This window comes from Diceros bicornis, chromosome 7 (assembly GCF_020826845.1).
Source record: "Diceros bicornis minor isolate mBicDic1 chromosome 7, mDicBic1.mat.cur, whole genome shotgun sequence".
NCBI lineage: Eukaryota > Metazoa > Chordata > Mammalia > Perissodactyla > Rhinocerotidae > Diceros > Diceros bicornis.
The window spans coordinates 13832192-13857124 of NC_080746.1; the positions used below are offsets into that span (position 1 = coordinate 13832192).

The 24933-nt window shown below is 44.4% G+C and overlaps 1 protein-coding gene across 1 annotated transcript; it reads left to right on the top strand.

Annotated features, from left to right (window-relative positions):
• Positions 1-1088: 1088 nt before the first annotated feature.
• On the top strand, positions 1089-24344 carry SCN3B (sodium voltage-gated channel beta subunit 3). The gene is made up of 7 exons (XM_058544961.1): positions 1089-1432; positions 1858-1938; positions 9021-9184; positions 11612-11837; positions 15888-16026; positions 19814-19899; positions 20270-24344. Exons 2-6 carry the CDS (start codon positions 1884-1886, stop codon positions 19875-19877), a joined length of 648 nt encoding a protein of 215 aa, XP_058400944.1. The 5' UTR covers positions 1089-1432; positions 1858-1883; the 3' UTR covers positions 19878-19899; positions 20270-24344.
• Positions 24345-24933: the final 589 nt, after the last annotated feature.

Here is a 24933-nt window from a genome sequence, read left to right on the forward strand (position 1 = left end):
ATCCAAATCTAATACACTATGCTTCAAGGGCTGGTCTTCAAAACAACATAGAGTTTATGGCCTGGTGGCTCCCTGCCCAGGAAGAAGATCCTGCCTTGGGGACATTCTGTTGCTCTGTGATATGTTAGGAGGGAGAATTTCCTGCATATGGTTCAGTTACAGTCAGCTGTTACCCTGCCGTTCCTTTTTGGAATATCAGTGTCAAGCTTCTCCTTTTGGAAAGGGAGCAGGAGGGGATGATAAGCTGGGAGCAGAGAGGTTCTTGTATTAACCTTTCACTTCAGTTTCAGGCATTCCTAACCTGTTATGTCAATTTGAGTCTATGACTGAATTTAAAGGTTCAGGTTTCCCTTCCAGAGATGGGGCGCAGGCACTGAAACAGCTGCTAGGACTAGGGAGTGGCTAATAGTTGGAAGAAGCCAAACCACAATCTATCGGCTTTAAACTAAAAAAAAAAAAAAGTGATTAGAGCGAGAGGGAGTTGCCCCCTCCCCCAACACCACTTGCGCTGACCTTTGGATCACCTCACCGAGCAGGAGGTGAACATGGGAACAGGTGCGCCTCACCCCTACCGCACTTCTAAAGAGGGATTGTCACGCTGCGGTCAGTGTGCCTGGAACCAATTAATCGAGGCTAGACGAAGGACAGACTGGGAGAACAGGAGGGGATGGGGTCCGGGGAGAGAAGCCGGGAGCCATGTACGGTGTACACTGCAGATGACATCATTGCCTGAAAGAGATTTTGCCCGCCCCTTCCCGAAGCTGGAGGCAAGCATGTCTGTGCGGGAGCAGGAGTGGGGTGGTCTGGAGAGTGAATTGGTGGGAGGTGTGATCGTGCTGGGGCGAGGTGTAGAGATGTGCAAGGCAGACCTGGAGACAGCCAGCGAGCTGAGAAATCGCGGCGGCGGGGGGTGTTTGCGCTCTTCCGGGCTCCGCCCCCCGCTCAGCGCCGTGTTCGGCCCTGGGAGGGGCACGCCTGTTTGGGGGTGGGGAGTGTGTGCACGAGGGGGTGGGTCCGTGGTGGCGGTGGGGGTGGAGAGCTGCCTGCGCATGTCAAGGCTGACTGAGCATACACGGTCAGGGGGGCCTGGAGAAGGGCAGCTGGTCACCCGCCACCCAGGGTCGGGGCCCCGGCACGATCCGGGAGCGAGCTCTGGGGAAGGGGCCCATCCTCCCCGCCGCACTCCACCCCCCGCCTCTGAAATTTTCAGCCAAACAAGAGCTTCCGCCTCCTCCCCTGCCCCCTGGACCTCCCCGGGGAGCCGAGGGCGGGTGTGGACGGCACTGAGGTGGAACGAATTTTGTAGCTCAGACGGGTGGCCCCGGTGGCTTCGGGTGGACACGCCCAGCTGGAGAAGCCGGTCAAGGCGGATGACGCCGGCGCTCCCGGGTCTTGGCGGATCCTGGTCGGAGCGTAGCTGTTCCTAGGGCAGGTGAGAGGTGGATCAGCATGGAACCTTTCGACAGCCCGGCCGCCTAGAGCCAGCCATGCTGCTCGCTTCCGAGCTGAGCTTTCTCCGAGGCGCAAACAAGAGAAGCAGCCGTGCAACTGGAATTTGAAGTTCCGGGGTGGGCGGGGAAGGTACTGTCCGTGGTGCTGAGCCGGATCCCAGCAACGGGCTCCGGGGAGAGCGTGCGAAGCTGCTGATCTGCTCCCTCGAATTGGGGCGGTCGGCTAGGGTAGCTTGGAGCTGAAACCCCCACCTGGCTCAAAAAGCCTGCAGAGCCTCCCCAGTCACCGGCGCTTGGCCCTTATTTCAGTCAGAAAGTCGCCCCCTTGGGGCAGTTCGTCCCAAAGGGTTTCCTCGAAAGTGTCTGAGAGGACGCAGTTCTTGACCAAGGGAATCTCTCTGTTTAGCTCTGGAAGTCACCCACCGAAAAAAGATGCCTGCTTTCAACAGATTGTTTCCCCTGGCTTCCCTCGTGCTCATCTTCTGGGGTAAGTACCAGCACCCTGCCATGTGAAATGCAGATAACAGTAATAACGCAAACAATAATAACACTTATTGATGTCGTTGGTGACAAAAAGGAGCCCTAGTTGGCTTCCCTCTGTGCACGTCTGCCAGACATGGAGATCCATAAGGGGTTCCATGAAAGCTGGGATTTTAAGACTGGAAAAATGCCTCCCCGCTTCGCTGCTGCTTTATTCTGGAACCTCCCTTGATGTTTTTTCCACCCCTCCTCCCGTTTCCTGTTAATTCCAAGGTATTTTTTTCTGTTTCCCTTTGCTGAAAGGGAATGCAGTCACGTTCATTATAAAAAATCTCAGTTGCAGTTACATTTCATTTCTCAATGAGTCGTCAATGAGTCTTCAAATTAATTTCTACATATTAAAAAAAAGCTGGATGCATGCATTTTAAGAGTGAAAATACTTCAATTGTTGATCCATCTGTTTAATTGTAATAAGGAAAACAGGTTTCAGCCATTTGTACCTATGTATTAGGTAAATAGGCACCTGGGAATTGCATCTTTCTTCTTTTTTGTGAACATGTTGAGCTAAGGTGCTTTGGTGTTTGGGGAGCTGGGTTTTTTGCTTTCAAAGACGAATAGGTTCTTGCTTGTCTGCTGTGGGGGAATGAGGTGACCTTCTCACTCCAAATAAGGGAGCCCTGCACTTACAACAGCAAGGCTAAGCAGAGTGGTGTCAGAGATGAGCTTGCAGCAGGGTGCCTGGATGTGTGTAGAGGGAATTAATGAGTTTACGTGATAATGTCTGAATATGTGGTTGAGAGAATGCTTTACTGTGTCAATGTATGCCTCAGTGTTTGAACGTGTGCGCTAGTGTATGTCTGAGCATGTTAGTATGGGCGTCTGAATGGCTTGGTGAGGATGTAGTTGTGTGTGTGTGGTGATTGTGTAATACTGGGCATCTCTGCCTTGGTGATTCTGATTAGATCTTCAGGTGAAATATAGAAGCTCTTCAGTTGATATATTGCTTTATATGATCTTAGCTACCTTCCTCCATGCTAAAAATCAGTAACCAAGATAATTAGAAGTGATTGTGCGCACTTGCCCTGTTGAAACTAGACATGTGGGATTATGCTCCCGTGGTTGCATGAAACTCATTCTGCCTGTGCAGCTCAGATATGCTGATAGGAATTGCCTCTTTGCCTTAGTATCACTTTATTAAGCATCCAGGACTAACTCTGGCAGCCAGCATTATCTGGATTTTGCCTGTGACTAGAAGCAGAGCCAAGCTTCCTGTTGAAGAAAATGCCTGATGAGAGAGTGCTGGGGAGGACAAAGAGGGAGAGTAACGCCAGTCCCAAGGACAGACTCCCTGCCATCCATCCCCAGTAGAGTAGACCAGACCTGAAGATGAAGCCGACATAATAGGTTGCCAATGATGTCACCTACCTTGAAAATTTAAGGCTGGGATTTCCTCAGGGGAGGCTAAGCCTAGGGACATGAGGCTTAGGAGAGATTAGTCTGGCTGGATAAGAAAGAGTGTGGGTAAAGCAATGGGAGATAAAGTTGTAGAGGAGGGTTGGGGTGAGATTCTACAGAGCCTTTCTTCCCAAACCCTAATTTAAGTTTTCAGCATCTCTGCCTGAATTCCAGTGGAGGAAGAGAGCATGATATTGTCCAAGGACCTTTTGACTAGGACTTACAAAACCTGGATTGGGGTCTTTGCTCTGCCACTAGCTTGCTGTGTAACAACCTTAGATTATCTAGTTCCTCATATCCAAAGTTTGGAGGTTGGAGCAGATGATATCTAACATCCTTTTCAGCTCCACAACTGAACGGTAGGGAAATATTTACAGAATATAGCTAAAATTGGCAGTGTGCGCACATTACACCCATCCCTCCTCATTCTCAGCATCTTTGTAATCTGAACATTGGTTCACCAAACTGAAAAGCTGCAGCGAGAAAGAGGGATGGTTCAGGAAACTTGGCTATTAAATGTAAGAGAAAGGGCCTCGCTTCAGAAATATAATTTCATTTATTTGCATGTAATTCTCGTATTGGAAAGCACTTAGCGTAGATGTGCTCTTCTTTCCCAAGCTGATTTTTCACATGATGCAAATATGAATGGAAAGAACTTTTTCCATTCTTTTATTTTCTGCATGTATTGAAAAAAGTTCCCTTATTTCCTTTAATAAAGTATATAGTAATAATAATAATTTTAAAAACCCTACATTTGCCTGGTGCTTTACAGTTTACAAAGCAATTTTCAATCCGTTACTTCTTTTGGCCCCCATATCAATCCCACGGGGATAGCCAGGGGAAGTAGTACTATTTCCAATTTAGAGACAAGAAAATGAGCTCAGGGAGGGGAAAGGACTTGCTAGAGAACTCTTGTCTCCTGATTTCAGTCTTACAGTGCTTGTTCTAGCACCTCTGATGGACACATGTGCTGCTGTGCAGGATTGCCTGATGGGCATCTGTCCTCTCATCCCTCTTCTGAGCTACCTTCCACTCCTCCCCCATGCCATTACCTTTCCTAGGGTCTCACTCATCCCTTAGCTCCTAGTGTCCTCTCTGCTCTTCCTCTCTAGGTCTGCTCTCCCAGATGTCCGCTGTGTTGGGGAATGTTTTCCTCTCTTCCCCAACTAGCCCATGTTGCATCCCATTCTTTCAAGGCTCTGCTAAGTGACTGTCTAATCTGATAGACTAAGTCATTTCAAGGTGTTAATATTTGCAAATAACTTCATTTATTCCCCCCTTTTGGAAAGTATTTACATTCTAATCAAAGCCTTTGTTATGTTAACACAAAAGAAAGCATTCTAGAGCAAGTTTAGGAGGGGCAAGATAGCAATGCCCAAAGACGAGAAAAAGATTTGGGGTATTAGAGGTGTTGGTTCAATACACATTAGTATCTACCTCGTTATAGATTGATGCTATTCCTTAGTTAAATATAATCATCATTAATACCTCATATTCTTCCTTCTCATAAGTTTCCTCATTATTACTATGGACATTGAAGAGGAGACCAAAGGTCAAATGATTTGGCCAAGATTATTCCAGGAGTTTATTATTTACAGTCAGCAATGTGGGTTGAACACCTACCATACATACAACCTTTTCTTGGATATCTAGAGAATTTCATAGAAAGAGAGGCAGTGGTGTACTGGAGACTCACAGGGTGGAGAAGCAGAATTCACTTCTTGATGGAAGGAGCAGCAAGTCATATTGCAAAGGGCAAGCAAACAGGGATGAGAGGATTTTGTGGCCATTTTGCAATGTACTATCTAGGACCTCATGAGCAGAGTTCTTATGCCTTCAAACTGGACTTTGGCCGGGAGAAGGGAATCAGTGGGGCTTGCTCTCTGGTGATACCTTGGATTATTATCATCTCAGGGGCAACTTAGGAAAAAGAGAGCTCCCATGCCATATTCACCATCCTGACTGCGTATATTTTTCCCTTCTTCCTTTAACTGTAAATGAGCTGTGTCCTATATTAAGACTAACTCATCTACTTGTTCACTAGAGAACATCACCTCTCACCTATTCAAGGATGTTAGTGCAGCAAATTATTTCTTTTCAAACCCCAACAGCTCCACTACTACCTTCATCCAAGCAAAACCATTGAACCGTCTCTCAGTGTGATCACTGTACCAACGTCTTTTTTTTTTTTTTTTAAGATTTTATTTATTTATTTTTCCCCCAAAGTCCTGGTAGATAGTTGTATGTCATAGCTGCACATCCTTCTAGTTGCTGTATGTGGGACTCGGCCTCAGCATGGCTGGAGACGCGGTGCCTCCGTGTGCGCCCGGGATCCGAACCCGGGCCACCAGCAGCAGAGCATGCGCACTTAACCGCCAAGCCACGGGGCTGGCCCTGTACCAACCTCTTAACTGTCCTCTTTGCTTCCACTCTTGTCTTTCCTCACCTCTTCAGTTCATTCGCAACATGGCAGTCAAATCATGCAATTCTGTATAAATCATATCATTCTTCCACTCAGCACCCTCCAGTGCTCCCCATGTCACTCTAAGCAAAAGCCAAAGTTCTAATCATGGCTGACAAGACCAGCTATGATCTGGCCCTGGCTTCTCTCTCCTACCATGTCTCCTTCTATTCTTGCTTTGTTCCCTGTACTTTATTGTGCTCTTTGCTTTCAATAAACACACTTCCACCCTTGGACCCTTGAGTTGCTATTTCCTCTATTTGGCACACCTTCACACAATTATTCATATAGTTTGCTCCCTCATTCCTTTCATTCAGTGCCTGCTTGATGTCATCTTCTCAGTGAGGCTGTCTCCAATCATCCTATGCACTCTCTATCTCCTCTGCTCTGTTTTGTTTTTCCTCATAGCGCTCATAACAATTTAGTGTTGCTTATCTTCTCTCTCCCTCAACTAGAATGAAGGCTCCATGAGAGCAGGTGTGGTTTCTGTTTTGTTCCCTGTTGTATTCTCAGTGTTTAGAACAGTGCCTGGCATACAGTAAGCACTTGATATATTTGTTGAATATATGAATAAATAAATTAAAGGTAAAAATAACATTAACAAAGTGATATTTGTACAAAGTATGTTCTTATAAATTATTCCATAGGATTCTCATGACAAATCTATTAGATATTATTTTCAGCATTATCTTAATGAATAAACTGAATCTCAGAGAGGTTAAATAGTAGATCAAACCCAGGCCTTCAGTTGCCAAATACCATCTTCATCCTGCCTCTATAACTGTAACTGTATATTCTTTGGTACATTTTCATATTCTGCTCTTGAAGTCATCATTATTGAACTAGCTTATCTTTACCACATGTCATTAAATATGAATGTGCCCCAAGGCTCTCTGCTACACAGAGTTCTCAGTGCACACTCTACACCTCTGCCTACTCAAAACTTTTGCACAGACAATGTCGTCGTCGTCTTCTTTTTTTTTTTTCACCAGGCCTATAATCAAGACTTCAAACTCATCACATGCTGAAGATGTTTCTGATCAGTTCTCCCTAGTTGTGGACCCTTTCTCCGCTAAAGTGATGGTCCCTGTGCAAAAGCAGGAGACTCTCTTGCACACTTCCTGAGAAGACCAACCCCAGCTTGCCTGAGAGTTTTAAAATCAATTAAATTTATTTTACCTTGACATTTTAAACTTTATCATAGTGCCACTAGTTTTTTTTTTTTGTGAGGAGATCAGCCCTGAGCTAACATCCGCCAATCCTCCTCTTTTTTTTTTTTTTTTTTTGCTGAGGAAGACGGCCCTGGGCTAACATCTGTGCCTATCTTCCTCCACTTTATATGGGACGCCGCCACAGCATGGCTTACCAAGCAGTGCGTCGGTGTGCGCCCGGGATCCTAACCAGCGAACCCCGGGCCGCCGCAGCGGAGCGCGCGCACTTAACCGCTTGCGCCACCAGGCCGGCCCCATAGTGCCACTAGTTTTTAAACTCTGTATTTAAAAATAAAATTTGTTGCCTTCTAAGTCAGTCAAATACAGTATTTCCTTTTTTGACTCAAAATTAGCCAGTCTCATTTTAAGCTCTAAATAAAGCTTTTTTCTGCTTTTAGAAAGAATTGTCTGCCAGTAGATGAACAGACTGACCATTTACAGTGGACTAGTTCTTAAATGACAATGTGTATTTTCATTTTTTTAGGGGTTCTGTTTTTATTATGAATTCATGAGAAGGTAGCATCAGAAGGGCCCTTAGAAGTCCTAATACAAGAACCCTCAGTGGTCATCTCACTTTTGAATCTTTCATACAATGAGGTGTAGACTCTCTTACCAAATAGTGTTTTGCATTTGTAAACAGCTTCAGTACCAGAAAATTCTTTATTGTCCTTAGTTCAGCTAAACTTACTTTCTTGTAACTTTTGGAGTTAACAGAATCTATTTTCTCTTTCACAGCCCAGCCTTCAAATATTTGAAGACAGATAAGTTCTGTGTCCAAGCTAAGCACTCCTAGTCCTCATATTTGTTCCTCACCAGACTTTGTCCCCTGTCCAGTCTCCATCTTGCCCCTCTCTGGGAATGTGCTCATTGAACAACTTCCTTTTGTAAAAGTGACACTCTGAATTGATCATAATAGTCCAGATTTGTTCAGAACAGTGCAGAGGAACCGTTCCTGCTTTGTTCCGCACATTGTACATCTGTTAATGCAGCCCACGTTTGCACTTGCTTTGTTGGCAGCCATGTCCCACTTTTGACTCACTCAGAATTTGCAGTCTGATATACTTGCCTTTTTTAACGGGCCACGAGTTTCTAGAGGGCAAGAATTATAAGTCCAGACCTCCGCGTGGCAGGCAAGGTGTCCCACAATCTGCTCTCTCTCCAGATTTTTAGCTTTGTCTCTCTCTATTCCTCTGCATAAAGCATTGCTCCAGCCCAGTGGACATCTCACTGCTGCTCTATCCTTCACTATGCATCAAAATTATGTACATTTTTCATAGAATACAGATATAAGAACTCTCCATGGCTTTAAAACTTTTGACCCCTCATATTGTGAAGCATATACAGAGGTTATCACAACATGAGTCCTATCTATCTTTCTAGCCTCAAGTTTCACCATCCTCCTCTTCCTCTTTCCTCAGCCCAACGAAGAATAATTGCCCCTCCTCTGGGAACAGAGGGTACTCGCCATGGTCTGATTTGATGGTACTTAAGATTATGTGTTCTCTGCTAGATTATAAATGCCTCTAGGGTGTGGTTAGGGTTTTGTTCATCTTTGTATCTCAGCCTAGCATCAGGCCTGGCATAGAGTAGATTTCAGTGAATGTTGGTTGAATGAAGGGGTGCATGGATGGTCAGTGGATGGATGCCTGTGTGCCCTGTCTCCCTCCTAGACTCTAAGTCTTTGAAGGCAGGGCTGCACCACATCCCCACTGCTTCCCGGGAGGCTTTCGGTCAATTCTGGGTCATCCATGCTTCTTCTCTCCCACTCCCTCCCTGTTCTGAGCATGTGTACTCTGGCACACAGGTGAAAGCATACACACATGTACATGCTATTTGCAAGTTTATCTGATGATTCTTCCTTCTCTGTCTCTCTCCCTCCTTCCTTGTTCTCCAATGCTTCTTTCCTGGTGTCCCTCTCCCCAACGCCTACTGTTCCCTCTCTGTCATCTGACGTCTCTCCAGTCCGTGCCTGCTTCCCCGTGTGTGTGGAAGTGCCCTCGGAGACGGAGGCCGTTCAGGGCAACCCAATGAAGCTGCGCTGCATCTCCTGCATGAAGAGGGAGGAGGTGGAGGCCACCACGGTGGTGGAATGGTTCTACAGGCCCGAGGGCGGTAAAGATTTCCTAGTATGTCTGACTGCTGACTGTGGACTTTCTTTTGCTGGCCTCTGCTGTTTTGTGCCTGCCTCCCGAGAGTCTGGGGAATGGTGATCTGGCAAACACTGGCTCTTTCTCATCAAAGCACTGACAGCTTCTCAGCAGATAACTGACAGGCTTAGTTCAGCTCAGCCTCTGTGAAAGGAAGGGCACTTGGCCAGCTGCCAGCTTATTCCTGGGTATAAGCAGAGGAAGGCAGAGAAAGATAAATAGTGTTTGGAGCCTACTGTGTGCTAGTCACCTGACCAGGCGGCTAGCAGGTGTTTCCATTTCGTCTTCCACACCATCCTGTTGGGTAGATTAGATTAGTAGAAAAATGGAAATAACACTAAGCATCATTATATGAGATAACATGGGTTAGCTCATTTAACTCTCACAATCCCAGTGAAATAAGAATGACAGAGATGACCAGGGCTGATATTCAGCTGGTACATCCAGTACAGCCACATCAGTGGGTAAAATTTTAAATAGTTCTATCATGGATACTTGCTGTGCCAAGCCTCTCAAGTGGCCCCACCACCATCCTTCCCACTAGGAACCCCTAGACCTCCCATGATCTAGAAACCAAAGAATCAGCACATGACAGAGCAGGGAGCCTCCAAGACTGTGCCCCTGTGCTGTGGCCAATGTCAGTTCTGACTGGTTGGTGTCAGTACTGAAATGGTTGTTACACACTTCTAATACCACCTGGGGGATGACCGTTAGTCACACTTTCACTGTCTCTGGAGCCAGGCTGCCTGGGTTTCATTCTTGACTCCACAACTTACTAGCTCTATGTCTTTAGACAAATTGCTTAACCTCTCTGTGCCTCAGTTTTCTCATCTCTAAAATGGGAATATAAACCATAGTTACCTCATAAAGTTGTTACCAGGATTCCTGAGCTTTAATTTTTAATGCATTTAGAATAGTTCTGGAATATAGGAAGCCCTATATAAATAAATGTTTGTTAGAGAAAAGATATATATATATATAAAGGAGGCAAGTGAGGCTCAAAGAAGTTACGTTAGTAAGAGAGCGTAGATTTGAACCAGGTCGTGTGACAGCAGATACAAAGCCTGTTTAACTGCACCACCTCGCCTTCCTGGAGGCAAGTTTCTCCTCCACAAAGACTTTTAAGAGACAACAGCAGGGTGAAATTGAGTTTCGCTCACTCTTCTGTCTAGCTTTCCTAAAGCTGAACTCATTTCTGACTCTATGCTGTGTGTGCCATTCTGACACAGGTTTGCCCCATCAGGTGCCAGAGCTGGAGCCAGTAGACTTCCCAGCGCCTGGCTCCAGGCTGGCCGTGACTGAGGCTAGTCCCCGGTTACAGGAACCTGGATGTCTTGGCCAGATGCAAAAGCCCCATGGGCCTCAGGCCTGGTCTTGTGCCAGCTGCCTACTCTGCTTCCAGGCCTGCCCAAAGTGAGGAGAAAGGTGGATCAAAAGGAGGAAAAGAAACTTAAGAAATTGTGGTGGAAATACAGAGCAATGCTAATAAAAGCTTTTGTGAAGATGGAAGTATTCATATTTGTGTTGTCCAATACAGCGGCCACTAGCCACATGTGCCTATTGAGCACTTGAAATGTGGCTAGTGCACCTGAGGAGCTGAATTTTACATTTTATTTCATTTCTACTAATTTAAATTTTAATGTAAGCAGCCACCTGTGGCAAGTGGAGACTAGAATGGATAGCACAGCTGTAGAGGAAAAAAGGCGTGTCAGAAGGTGGAAGTGTTTGAGAAAAGAAATTTAGAGACCACATTTCAGTTGTAATTCAGCTCAAAGCGAAAGACCTGATGTGTGCATGTCAGTTGGCAGCTCACTGCTCACCTGCGACACCTTAGCATCCTGGATCCCCTTCCTGTGGCCTGGCCTAGACTGCCCACATCCTCTCAGTGCCGAGCAGCTCGGACAGCCAGGTTTTGAGGCCAGGGCTTTCAGATGAGTTCATGACTGATGAGACTGCCTCTTTTGGTCTCTATGCCTTGTTCTCTCCCTGGCTGTCCCTAGGACACAGCTTACTCTCTTGTTCTCTCTATTTCCTTCCAATGGTTTCTTTCTCTCAATTTCCTCACTTGGTCTCCTGTGTGCTTCACTCACCTTCCTTTGTTCTTCTTTTCATCTCTTTTTTCCTGCCAAGCTTCTTCCTGCTTGCCCCTTTCTGCTTCTTGCCTTGACATGTCCATATGCCTTGGCACCTGTTTGCCTTTGTCCGTCTTTCTCTGTGTTTGCTCTCTTCCCTGCCCTCCTTTGAGCCTCCTCATCCCACCCCCACCCTCTGAGCTCCTTCTAACATTGCCGCCTGTTTTCCCTGTCCATGCATGATTCTGTTCCTTTTCTCTGCCCTCTCCCCATCTCAGCTCTCCTACCCTCTCTTCTCTCCTGGCCCTACCCTCCTCTGCTTCTCTACCTGCAGATCTACGAGTATCGGAACGGCCATCAGGAGGTGGAGAGCCCCTTCCAGGGACGCCTTCAGTGGAACGGGAGCAAGGACTTGCAGGATGTGTCCATCACTGTGCTCAACGTCACCCTGAACGACTCCGGCCTCTACACCTGCAACGTGTCCCGGGAGTTTGAGTTTGAGGCACATCGCCCCTTTGTGAAGACTACACGGCTGATCCCCCTTCGAGTCACCGAGGAGGGTGAAGCTGGGGCACGGGGTCTCTAGGGTGCCCTGCTCTTGGGTGGCGGGCAGTGGGATTCCACACAAATCAGACTCTTGCAGAGTGCAAAAACCAATATATTTGGAAACATAATATCTAAAAATGTCACCACTGGCTTGTCTTCCTGTAGTGGCCAGCCTCCTGCAAACTGCCCAACTAGCTTGCCTCTCTGTGCCTTTCCTCAAAGTAGAAAGGCTTGGAGATGATAGTAGAATGAACTCTTCCTGGTCCCTTGACTCTCATCCTTAGAGAAAGGGGACAGCCTCCATGAAGCCTAAAGTTGCCAAATCAGCTACGCCTTCTTCTGTGGCCTGGGTTGAATCCCATACTCACTGGGCTCAGAGGTTATCTAGAGTTCATCTACCCTGCTCTCTGTAAGCCATGCATACCTCAAACCAGTGGTGCTAAAACTTCAGCAGGCCTCAAAATCCCCTGCAGACCTTCTTAAAACTCAGACTTTCTGATTCTGTAGGTAGAGTCTGAGAATTTGCATGTCTAACAGATAGCCAGACAATGCTGTTGCTGCTGGGAACCACACTTTGGGAACCACTGCTCTAAACCAAAATGTGACAGGCTTTTGTCTTCTGTCTTCTGTCTTCCCCCACAATAATCACACAGCATCCCTTTCCCCATCGTGGCATCTCTCACTGCGTAACCTCATTCTCAACTGGAAGAAGGGGAAACGTTGATAGCTCTGCAGTCTTTAGTTTAAAATCTTCAGGTTTCCACGGCTTGTTCCTTATTAGGGTGGGAAGTCCTTTCATCAACCTAACTCAAATGTTTCTGTTGCAATCAAGTCCAGAATCTTGAGGGTGAACTTCGAGTCTTCTCATACACCGTTCTTGTTCTGCTTTCAATGGCCTCAGAGAACAGTGGCATCTAGCCTCATGCAAATGTTCCTTCACATGTCAGAAGAATGATATATGCACCACCCTTTGTGTTTTCTCACCCAGGCTAAGTGATAATTCCATTTTGCTTAGCCTTCCTCAAACCATCTATTTCCAGTATGTTCTTAGCATTATGGCTGCCCCAAGATGCAGGATGGTAAACAGGCAAAGGTGTGGGGCATGAAAGAAAGAAGAGGTCAAATTTAAGATAGGGTCTTCCTAGAAAAGGACCCCAGGAATCCTGGCCTACAGGCCACAAGTTTTTTTTTTATCATGTTGTTGTGTTCAAATTTATGAAGCCAACCCGAGAGCAAACGACCAAGTAAGAGATGTCATGATTTAGTCAGACAACATGACTAAAACGGAAGGTAGGTCAATCCTGAAAGTGCAGAAGGCCTCTCAGGCCACTTGAATCTAGACCTGATGAGCCACTTCCCCTCTCTGAGCCTGTCTCCTTTTGTGTACATCGAGGGGTTGGACTGGCAGCTCTCTAAGGTATTTTTCTGTTCAAAAGTTCCATTATCCTCTTCTGTTTACACACCTCTTCTCCCTGGGGGAACGGAGCCTGGCGCCCTCTACTGTTCACCATTGGGAACTGTTGGCTGGTGATGCCAGACACTAGGAAGGTGCCTCTGTGTCTCCACTTCCCGCTCTCTCTGGCTTTTGCCTCCAGAGATCCTTGAGCAGCCGGTGCAGTGTGTTAAAGCTGAGCCAGTCCGCCTGCCGGGCACCAGAGCCAGTCTTGGGTAAGAATAGAAGGAAAACAAGTTTGCTATCAGAGCCACAGAACCTCTCTGGATGTTAGGGCTGGAAGGAAGCTTGGCTCTCATTTAATCTAGGGATTCTTAACAAAGAGCAGGCATTAGAGTCACCCAGGGGCCTTCCTTCAGTGTAGATGGCTCCATACCACTCTTGTGGGTGTGAGTTTAGTAAATTGGGGTGAGATATGGCATGTGTAATTTAAAAATAACTCCCCAGGTGATTGGAGGGTGCAGCTCTGGTGCCCCTCATTTTGTGGCTGGGAAGACAGCCCTGGAAGAGTGAGGGGCTTGCCTAGGGACATGAAGCAAATTAGCACCAGAAGCAGGACTGCAATCCAGATCTTTTGCCTATCAGGCTAGCTCTATTTGCACTGCATCTTTTCCTTCTACCACCATCCCACTCCCTGTCACTTTTTCTTTCTTTCTTTATTTTCCCTCTGTGACCCCTTGGCAGACCCCCCACTCCCCCCACTCACGGTTCTCATATTGCTCAGAGCTACATACTCCGTGTACACACCATGACATACCCCACCGCATCTCCTCCATTCCTGTGGCCCCAGAGAATCTCCCTAGTTCTCTTTGTTCAAGCCGGACTTATCCTGGTTTAGGCTCTCAACTCCTGGCTCTAAGACAAAAATCTGAGGCTCTTCACCTAGAGGTGACTAAAAATACTGAGGATAGCTTCCTGTGTTACTGCTCCTAGGCTATTGCTTTTAAAAAGAGGTAGTGTGCTTTAAGCTGAGCACATCACAAATCAAGTAGAAGCAAACCCATGAGAAGACATTTGATGTGTATGGCATTCTCCTCTGTCTCAAGCTGCATCGATGACCTCCAGCTGCAGTTAGGGAACCTGGATGATCCTGGATCCCTTGGATCCTTCCCTGAGCTGAAGATTATGGATGTGGCTATGCTGGGCTTTTGAGCAAGGCCTTGGGGATGACTTGGGCCCTATGAATAACCAAGGACAATGAATCTAATTTGCTGGTGAGAGCTAGCAAGGGGAGACATGCCTGCAACTTCCTTCCCACTAGGAGGGACTACATATCAGGACATTTGCCATGTATCATGTTTTGATTGTCATTTTTGTTGATCATGAAACAACAATGATCAATATTTATTCATATTCATTCATTCAACAAATACTTATTGAGTACTTCAAATATTCCAGGATTAGACTACAGGCTGATAGTTCAGAAATAAATATGTTCTCAATAAGCACATTGTCAGTAGAGAAGAGAGAAAAATACATCCTAGTACAACCTGAGAGGTGTTATAATGGATGGATGAAAAGAGTGCATGGCGAAGGACGTGAATAGCTCTGCATGAGAAGCTGAGGAAGATTTCACAGAGGAGGGGGCTTCAGTGGAGTCTAGAAGAATGATTGGGGGGCTGAAAAGCAGGAGAGGATGTTAGGACAGAGGTAGCAGTGGAGTGTGAGATACAATCTAGGAAGAGGGAAGAGGAAAGAGGAATTCCCACCTATTCCAAACGACCACGGTGAGTATGAGAAGAGAAGTTTTGCTGGCTAACCAAATGGAAATGAGATGAGAAAGGCTGGACTGTGAATGGCCTTGCATGCCATGTTCATCGAGATCGGACTTTGTCCTGAGGGCCGCATGGAACATTGAAAGGTTTTAAGTAGGAAACTGGCAGGATGAGATCTGTGTTTCAGAAGTAGAACGCTGAGGATAGTCTGGTTAATACATGGAATCCTCCAGTGCTCTTTTCTGTTTGGGTTTGGAATGACCTGGAAGGAAGATGAACTGGGAAGGTCCCTGTTTCTAATCTAGACTTGCAGAGAACGTGCCCGGATCGCTGGTGGGCTGACTGCACTGGCCCTGTACATGTTTTCAGAAGCTCTCTCCCTAGTGCTACCACCTTCCGCCACCTACGCTCAGAGGACATAGGCAGTTGAACTAAGACATGTTCCTCACATCTGTGTAGACTTTTACATCTCATAAGATATTCTTAAATGTATTAGGTAATGTAATGGTGTGAGTTAGTATCCTCACTTTACAAATTAGGAAACTGAGTCTCAAATAAGGGAAACCACTATTCACACACCAGTAAGTAGCACAACTGGGAGGCAGCTATACATGTATCTCACTCGGTTCCAGGATTCCTTCCACTGCTCTCCTACTTCTTCTTCCACCCATCATTCTCCCTCATCCCTCCCTCCAGAGCATCTGAAGAAAGTGAGCGAGAAAGCTGGCAGACAGGAGAGTCGGAGGATATTAAATCTCTTTGACACCTCCTTGAGTTCCTTTAGACCCAGTACTTATTTAAGCCATACTTAAAAATAGGCCTCATTTATCTCTGACCCCAATGACAGCTCCGGGTTTGTTGGACACACATTCTGAGCCTCACTCTCCTCCTTGCAGCTGGAGAGGACTTCACCTCCGTGGTCTCAGAAATCATGATGTACATCCTCCTGGTCTTCCTCACCTTATGGCTGCTCATCGAGATGATATATTGCTACAGGAAGGTCTCAAAGGCTGAAGAGGCAGCCCAAGAAAATGCGTAAGTCCAAAGATGCCAAAAAATGATAGCTAGCACCTTCAGAGTGCTTGCTGTCACAGGTGCGGTGCTGAGCCATTTACACAATTCTCCACTTTCCTCACAACGACCTTTGAAGTAGGCAGCATTAATATACCCTTTTTCCAGATGAGAAAACGGAGCCTGGGAGGGTTTGCCCAAGACCATTATAAGAGGCAAAGCAAGGTTTGAATTCATGCCTGCTAACTCTTGGCCTGTACTCTTAACCACTAATGTAAAGCCCGTCAGCTGCCACTACAACCCCCCAAAATTAGCATTATTATGGCCATTTTATAGATGCTGAAGCAGTCTCATAGAGGTTAAGTGCCTTGCTGAGGCCACACAGATAATGAGAGGAGAGGCTGGGATTTAAACCTAAGCCTCTCTATTCCTAATGGCCATGCCCTTTCTGTCGCACTCAGCTGTTTGCTGGACACCATGGAGCTCATCAGGCCACCTGGGCACTGCCCTTTATTAGCTAAGGAGCTGCAAGCAACACGTTCTTCCCCCTGAAGCTTGACAGCAATGGAATACCCAGAGTAGGGGCTCTCATTCTCCAACGTCCAGACTGTACCTTGCTCATTTTCACCAAGGCCTTAGTCACTCAGAAATGAGCACACGTGAGAAATAATGGGGTGTGAGGGTCTAAGAGTCCACATGGGCCTGTTATTTGGGGAGAAAAAAGATAGAAAAGAACCCTCATAGATTTACAAGGCTAGCAACATTGCCAAAGTGATAATCTAAAAACCTTAGGCTATTAACACCTAGGAATGTTTGATAAAATAAAGTATCATTTTGCATGATATTTATGGTCTCAGGGAAGGAAAAAATTACAATTGACCAGATAGAAAGATAGAAAGAATGATATGCTAGGAGAGGTCCTTATTCCTGGTAACCTAGGTGCTTGGAGTTTAGTGCTTGGACAGGAAGTGCCCTCATTTGGACAGGAAGTGCCTGCACTTGGACAGGAAGCTCCCGTGCTTGTACAGAAAGCGCCTAGAATTGGGCCTGCACAAGAAACAGAGTTGGAACTGAGGCCCTCAGCAGAGCCAGGATCCTCAGAGGGCTATAACTCATGCAAAGGAAAATAATCAGTCCACCAGTACAGGGAAAAGCCAAGGAAACTTATCCATCTTGGCCTGACTCCAAGTAGAAACATAAAAAATTCTTGAGAATTAGTAACCACAAGCCTGGTCTCACACTGTTTGGGATTTAAATTTATACTACCCACATGGTGCAGGAACCTCTAAGCTGAGAAATTCAATAAAAAAAATTAGTCCCCAGACAGTAATAACTATGTAGAAGCAAATGAAAAATCATTCTGAAGGGACCCACTTTCAGTTGAGGCTTAACAGGATTCCCCAGATAAAGCACTGCTGAATCTGATTTCACAGTCTGATTCAAATTTCACAGATCCAAAACTAAAAGACACAGCAGGAAACAATCCAGCATGAGCAAGAGAAGTACCAATGACAGGATTAAATGCCAGGACTTCAGACACAAGAATGGCCTGATAGACTATAGAAAATAAGTTTGTTTAAAAGAGTTAAAACAATAAAAGGAGGAACCAAAAATGTAAGAACAGAGTAAGTTGCTAATAAAAAAGAACAGGCAAATTTGAATAGGAATAAAAAAAATCTGTAAATGAAAAATACAATCAATAAAATTTAAAAGTCAATGAATTTTTTCACCAGAAGATTGATACTGGTAACCAGAAGATCACTGTAAGGAAGTTAACACAGAATGAAGCACAGAGATATAAAAAGATGGAATATCACAGAGAAACATGAAGAAAAAAAAATGAGAAGATCAATTAGAATAGAATAGAGAAAATGGAGGAGAAACAATATTCAGAGATACAATGGCTAAGGAAAGGCATGACTCTGCAGATTCAGGAAGCACAGTATGTCCTGAGCAGGATAAATACATATAAATCTAAACCTAAACACCAACCATCTTTAAGCTGATAAATGGCAGCTACTTGGCAAATGTCATCTGTGTTGCAACTTTAGAAGCGTTGCCTATAATATTAGAAACATGTCAAGGATACCACCTCTTCCTGCTTCTGTTTAATATTATATTGGAGATCCTAGGTAGTGTACTAAGTAAATGCAAAGGAAAAAGAGTAATAATTGGAAAGAAACTAAATTATCATTAATCACCCGCAATATGATTACCTACACAGAAAACCCAAGGGAATCTATAGACAAATAATTAGAACTAGTAAGAACATTCCAGAAGATTGTTGTTACAAATGAAAATATAAAAATACAAAAATCACCTATATTCCAGCCACAAAAATTTAGAAAAATATTTAAAACATTAAAAAAATTTTTCAATTACAATAGCAACAAATACTCTCCAGTTCCTGGGAATAAATTTGATAGAATTGTGCAAGACCTTTAAGGAGAAAATTACAAAACTTGACTGAAAGACTTAAGAAAAGACTTAAATAAATGGAGAATAAAACCTCACTCTTATAAACATGGCAATTAATCTGCAAATCCATTGAAATTCCAATCAAAATACACATTGGATTTTTCAACGAACTTGATAAGCTGATCTTAAAAGTCAAATGGAAGGGCAAAGGGCCAAAACTAGTCTAAACCAAGGGATGAACAGATAGTAAATATTTTAGGCTTTGCAGGCTACACCGGGTCTCTGTCACATACCGTTCTTTGGTTTTGCTTCTTTGCTTGCAACCCGTTAAACAAGTAACAACCCTTCTCAGCCCATGGGCCGTAGTTTGCCGATTTCAAAGAAAGAATAGTAAATTTGGGGGAGGTGGCTGGTAGGACTTTTCCTATCAGATATGAAGATTTCTTATAGAGCTATTAAAGAGTTTGTGAGGCTGAGATAGGCATACAACACAGACAAACAGAACAAATCAGAGAGCCCCCAAATAGGTTGATGCTTATATAAGAAACAAATATGTGGCAGAGATGGCAGTACAATCACTGAAGGAAGAATGAACTGTCCAAAAAGTGGTATGGGGACAATTCCTTATCCATATAGAAAAAACTAAAATTAGATTCCCCATCTCTCTCACTAAACAAAAATAGTGAGTGGATTTAAAGACAAACTAAAATGTAAAGCTTGAAAATTCTATTAAGGAATTAGACTGTCTTTATTACCTTGGAATAGAGAGGAGTTCTTAAAATACAAAAGGCACAAATCAAAGAGGAAACAATGATAATTTTGATTACACTATACATAAAAATCTTCTGTTCATTACAAGAATCCACAGGCAAAGTTTAGAGACAAAAGACAGACTGGGAGAAGTTATTTCAAGACATGAAACTATCCAAGGAAAATCAATGAGAAAAAGACAAATATCTCAGAAGGAAAACTGGCAAAGCAAATGAGCAGTCAAATTACAGAACTAGAAACCCAAATAGCCTATAAACTTGTGAAAAGTTGCTCAACTTCACCAGTAATCAGGGAAATGAAAATTAAAGCAGCTATAAAATATAATTTCACACCCATCAGTTTGGCCAACATTTTAATCTAACAATACTAAGTCCTGAGAACAATGTGGGTAAGCGAGAATACTCATACACTGCTGATGGAAGGAAAAAAAAAAGCTCTTATTTTTCTAGTCTGCTAAAAGGGACATTCTAGTTTTCTCTCAGGAAACACAGCCACTCACAAAGAAATGCAGAGCTGTTCTGTAGACATTCTTGTTTCTGTGTGCTTGCTCCTTCCCTTTGCTTCTGTTCCCACCTTTGGGTACAAAAGCACTGATTCTCTTTCCCTATCTGTCCTCCTACAGGTCTGACTACCTTGCCATCCCATCAGAGAACAAGGAGAACTCTGCAGTCCCAGTGGAAGAATAGCAGAGAAGGGGTGTGACTTGAGGTGATGCACAGGGAAGGGGAGGGGAAGGTGAGGAAGGATGGCAGCTTGCACCAGTGACTTTGTCACCCATAACCAAAGTGACTTTAAATTTGGTCCCTTAGATTAGATTTCTACCCTACCCAGAATCCCCACCCTCGGGGTACTTCTTTGAGTTGAAGCCCAAGTCACAAAGCTCTGTGCGATGGCAGGCATTGAAGGTGAATTGCTTTGGCCTGAGTGTTGGGGCAACTTGAACTCCTTACCCATAGTAACAAAAAGTAATTCCCCCACTATCTGCTTTGTAAGGATCATGGATTTGGTCAAAGAGTCCTTGCCTAGGCTGGACTGGACTGGGCTGGAAATTCTCAGTTAGTTGTTTTATCATTGGTAGGTGGCCTGAACACTGAGGAACCGGATATCCCAGGTTCAATGATGTCAACAGCGTCAGGAGGGTGCCCCAGAGGCCACATCGCTTCCCTTCATGCATCCATCCTTCTATTCATTCATCATACCTCCACTCACCTCTGAACTTTCACCTCTGACTTCCTAACTCCATCAGACTTCTACACACCATAAGACTTTGCCAGAACTGAGGAGCCAACATTTCTACATGGACTCAACCTCACCTTGTCCTAGCTTTCAAGCAAGCAGCTCCCATGCCAACTGGACTTCTCCCCTGTACTCAACTGACTTTGTAGAAGTGCTGGAGGTGGCACACCCCGCTGCTCCTAATTGGCTGGAACTGGCTCATTTTCCATTGCTGCAAGTGAATGGATGTCTTAATGGAAGGAAGCAGGAATAATTAATTCAGTTAAAGCAAAAGAGTGTCATGAAATGGGATTCCTTGAAGTCAGTTTTTTTCAAGTTTCTAGCCCACTTGGCTAGAGCATCAGAGCAAAGCATGCCTGTGTAGGTTCTCCAGTGATAGAAAGTTCACTAGGCATGAACTAAAATGTTCTCTGGAGCTTGGTACCGATACATACCTGATAGGTCTCTAAGACCTAGGTTGGACTTAGTCCTTCATGAAGCCAAGGAAAGGAGACTTGGGAAGAGCTGCAAGCAACTTAAGTGGCTCTTAAAAGTCATAGAACATGTTCATGATCCTATTAGGGGAAGGTATGCTCCCTTCCCACAGGAGCACATCGCCTGAGAGAGCTGGGAGGCATTATTTTCCTGCAGGCATTGGAACTGAAATTCCTAAATTCCTCCTCTTAAAATTTCTGTGGATCAGTATTATTCCACATTTTACAGGAGGCAGCTGAGACTCAGAAAGTGCTTGACTGAATAAGAGACTTCAGAGGAGAAACTGGAGCAGAGATGAGCCTTAGGTACTGCCCAGTTTACACTTTGGGAGATGGGATAATTTTGTTTTTAAAAAGACTTTGAAATTGAACTTGGCTCTGGCCATGCCTCTTTCACAAGCACAGATTGGGGTGGATTGCCTGGCTGAGGTGAACTCTCATAGATTCAGGTAGCGAGAAATTGGCCAACAGAGAGAAGGACCTGAGGTAGACTTGAAGAATTTCCTTAGTGAAAAGATTTGTGAATTTGAAACATCCTGCAGAAGGAGACTGCATCTAGGAACGACATTTAAACTAAGAAACATGCTTTTTAGTCTGAGAGGGATAATGAGCAAACGAATAAGTGATAGAGAAGGGATGGGCTAGGTGGCTTCCAAATAGTTCACCTGTGAATCCATAATGTCTAGTGGTTTGTTTTCCTGGATTTTGGGAGAGCAGAGGAACACTGGAAATATTTGTCAATATCTCATGTTTCATTTTAATTGAGTGGTCCAAGTGTGATGTCCTTCAGCACCCAGTGATGAGAGAGGGGAAGGATGCTTTATGGGATATGAGAAGATGAAAGTGACTGGGATTCAATGAGAGACATGTCCCTCAGATTTGGGGGAATTTATAGGGAAAGATCATCTTCCATTGGCTTTGGGCCTCACCCGACACTCTCATTTTGTCATCTCTTCCATCTCTGGGGAAGTACTTGAAACAAGTCCTTGTTCACATATTCAAGAGTCTGATTTTATTGAAGAAAATACTTCAGTTTTTCAATACTTCAAGAAAGAAAGGATTTTCTTCAATAAAATCAAGGCTCTTCTTACTAGTAATTTCCCATATAATCCCTCTGAAATAAGGGACAGAATATAGATGATTCTTCCTACTTTATATTAGGAAAATAGGTCTGGATTACTGTGAGGTTTTCCTAGTCCCATGGCTGGTTGATGGCAGAGGCTGCAGTAGAAGCAAGCTACTTACTACCACCCTACTTTCCTCTTGGTTCCAGCAGACCACGCAGCTAACTTGGAATCAACTTTTATCTTTTAAAAAAGCCCAACTCAGATGCTTCCTGAGTGATTTTTAATGAGCTGAATGGTACCTATAATTTCTCTTATTTATCCTTTACAAGTAACCTTCTCTATTATTTTCCTTTTTCTAACTTCTCAACTCCTTTCATCCTTAATACTTTCATTAGAGCTATACGGTTTACAAAGCATTTTCATTTCAATTATCTCATTTCTTCTCCAGAACTAGCCCTGAGGTGGATATTACTAATACCCATGTAACAAATGAAGAAACCGAGGCTGTCTGAGGTTAAGCAGCTTTACCAAATCATAAGTTTGTGCAACTGGTCAATGGAAAGCTGGAATTCAGGTCTTCTGACTTCTAGCCAGTTCTCTTTCCACTTAGACCATAGTCGCTTCCTTTCCTCTCCTTTTTTAATGTCCATCTAGTCTTTGTGTCTCTTGCTTTCCTGAGATGTTCAACATCTTCTCTCATCCCTAATTCCACTCGACCGCTCCTCTACCACTTCGCTTCTTGGCAGATGCTAGAAATGTGCTTTGAGATCAATTTCATTTTGGTTTTCCCTTTCTACTCGGTTTGTATATCATTATTTCTCCTGAATTGCAATTAAACACCTTCCTGGGATACTTGATCATGACTATAAATCTACAAGGTACTGTGATCACTAGCCTACTTCATATCCTCACCCACCTCCCTGTTTCTCCCCATATTCCTACAAAGGACCCAGACTAATGTGCACTGCTCTGGAAGCTTTATCTGGCGTGCTGTTCTTTTTAAAGGGCTTAGAAATGTTCTCAAGGGCTATTATCACTTTAGGAACCCCATCTGTTGTCTTGGTGCTGGATATTTCCTATGACTAATCCTCAATAACACAATTCACTAAAGGTCAAGCTAGGCTGGGTCTGATTTTCCCTTGCCTACTGCTTAACAGCCATGAACCTGACTGCTCAACTCAGTTGGCCCTGTAAACACCTTGCCCTACTGACTTTTACCGTCAGCTCAGTCTTGTATCACAGCCCCAACTCCTGCATGGAAATACCCTGACAGTGCCTGTCCCTACCCCAACCTTTATTGTTAGTCAGTTTAAAAGCATTATCCCTTAGTTTCTCCATCCCCATACATCCACACACCTGGCTTTCTGATTCTCTGAGTTTCTGGTTTCTCCTTAACTGCCAAACTAGAAATGTTAGTAGGAAAGAAATTTTTTCAAAGCAGGAATATACTGGAAATATGTGTAGAGCAGTGAATGGTTAAGAGAATAGATAGTAGCTCCCTCTCCTCCCCACAAAACTACTAGATCAAAAAGGAAAATATAACCATCTCTGAATCCACTTGACATAAACCAGAGAGAAAAGGCTGTGTAATTGCATCTTTGCAGGAAGAAGCAGCAAGAGTTAGACATATTCCAGAATATATCTTGGTTCCCCTTTCCCAAGTTAATATGGAAAAGGAAAAGTAAAAAAAGCTTTCTTCTCACCTGCTTTTGTAAATGAAAAATCCCCAACCCAGTGAATTCACCTAGTCACTGCAAATGTATCTGAATAGTATTTGGTGTGCTCATTACTCCAATCATCCGTTCATTCTACATTTCAGCACCCACTCTTTGTCAAGCACCAATCTAGACCCTCAGTGTGCACCATGGTCTTAGGTCTGAAAAATGCTATCACCCAAGCCTTTCCTAATCTCTAAAACTCTACTGCCGTAGATAACTCATGTTGTTCTCCCCCCTTACTTAAGTTTATAGTAGGACCCAGTAGACAAGCACCTTAAGCAACTCTGAGTTGTAGATTAGACCCAATCTCTATCACAGGCCAGCTAAACCTCAAGGCTGGTAATATTCTTTTCCCCCGAGTCATCATTTGGCAAGAGCTATGTCCGATGGACAGTGTGTGTGATGGGAGGAGTGTCCGCTGAAGGACAAGTGCTTGTAGCTCTGTGAAATGCCGTCAAACTAGCAAACTCTTACAGTCTTGCAGCTGATGGAACTCTGCCACAATGTCCCCTTCATATTGCTTTTTCTGATTTTCCACCACCATTCTTTTTCTGAGCCCTAGAAATGTTGTTCCTGACCACCCAAGCTCTCCACAACCTAATGCCTGTATGTAGTGTTTTTCAGTAAACTCCATGTTTGTGTCAATAAAGTGTCTTTAAACACTGCTTGCTCTGGTCTTGCTCTGTGTCTGCTAAATATACTATGGCTTCTACCTACCTCCCCAGGCTGCATGGATTCCTGAACTCACAATCAGTGAATATATGCCCAGAGAATGAAAAATACATGTAACAGTCTAGAGTCCAACACATGATAAATGTGTGATCCAGCCTCTCCTCTCCCCTTTCCTCCTCTACCCAAATACAGACGAATACAAGAGTCACTTGTGTTCTCACCCACCTGACATCAAAGTTTCCTGCCAGGTGGCGAGGGGCTAACTGCAAGGAAGACATAATGAAGGGAGGGGCCCCATGATTCTCAGCTCTACCAGTTTAGGTAACATAAGGCAATAAAGCAAAGCTGTCTCCCAATGTCCATCTTCCTGAAAGTGCTAAGGCCCCAAAAGGGAAAAGTTCAACAAGAAATTGTCATCGGGATTCACAGTCTACCATAATCTCCTATAATAATAGTACTGATTAATAATGAAATAAATTATCTTAGTATTGGGGGCTGGCCCAGTGGCGCAGCGGTTAAGTGCGCACACTCCACAGGTTTGGATCCCGGGCGCGCACCAATGCACCACTTGTCAAG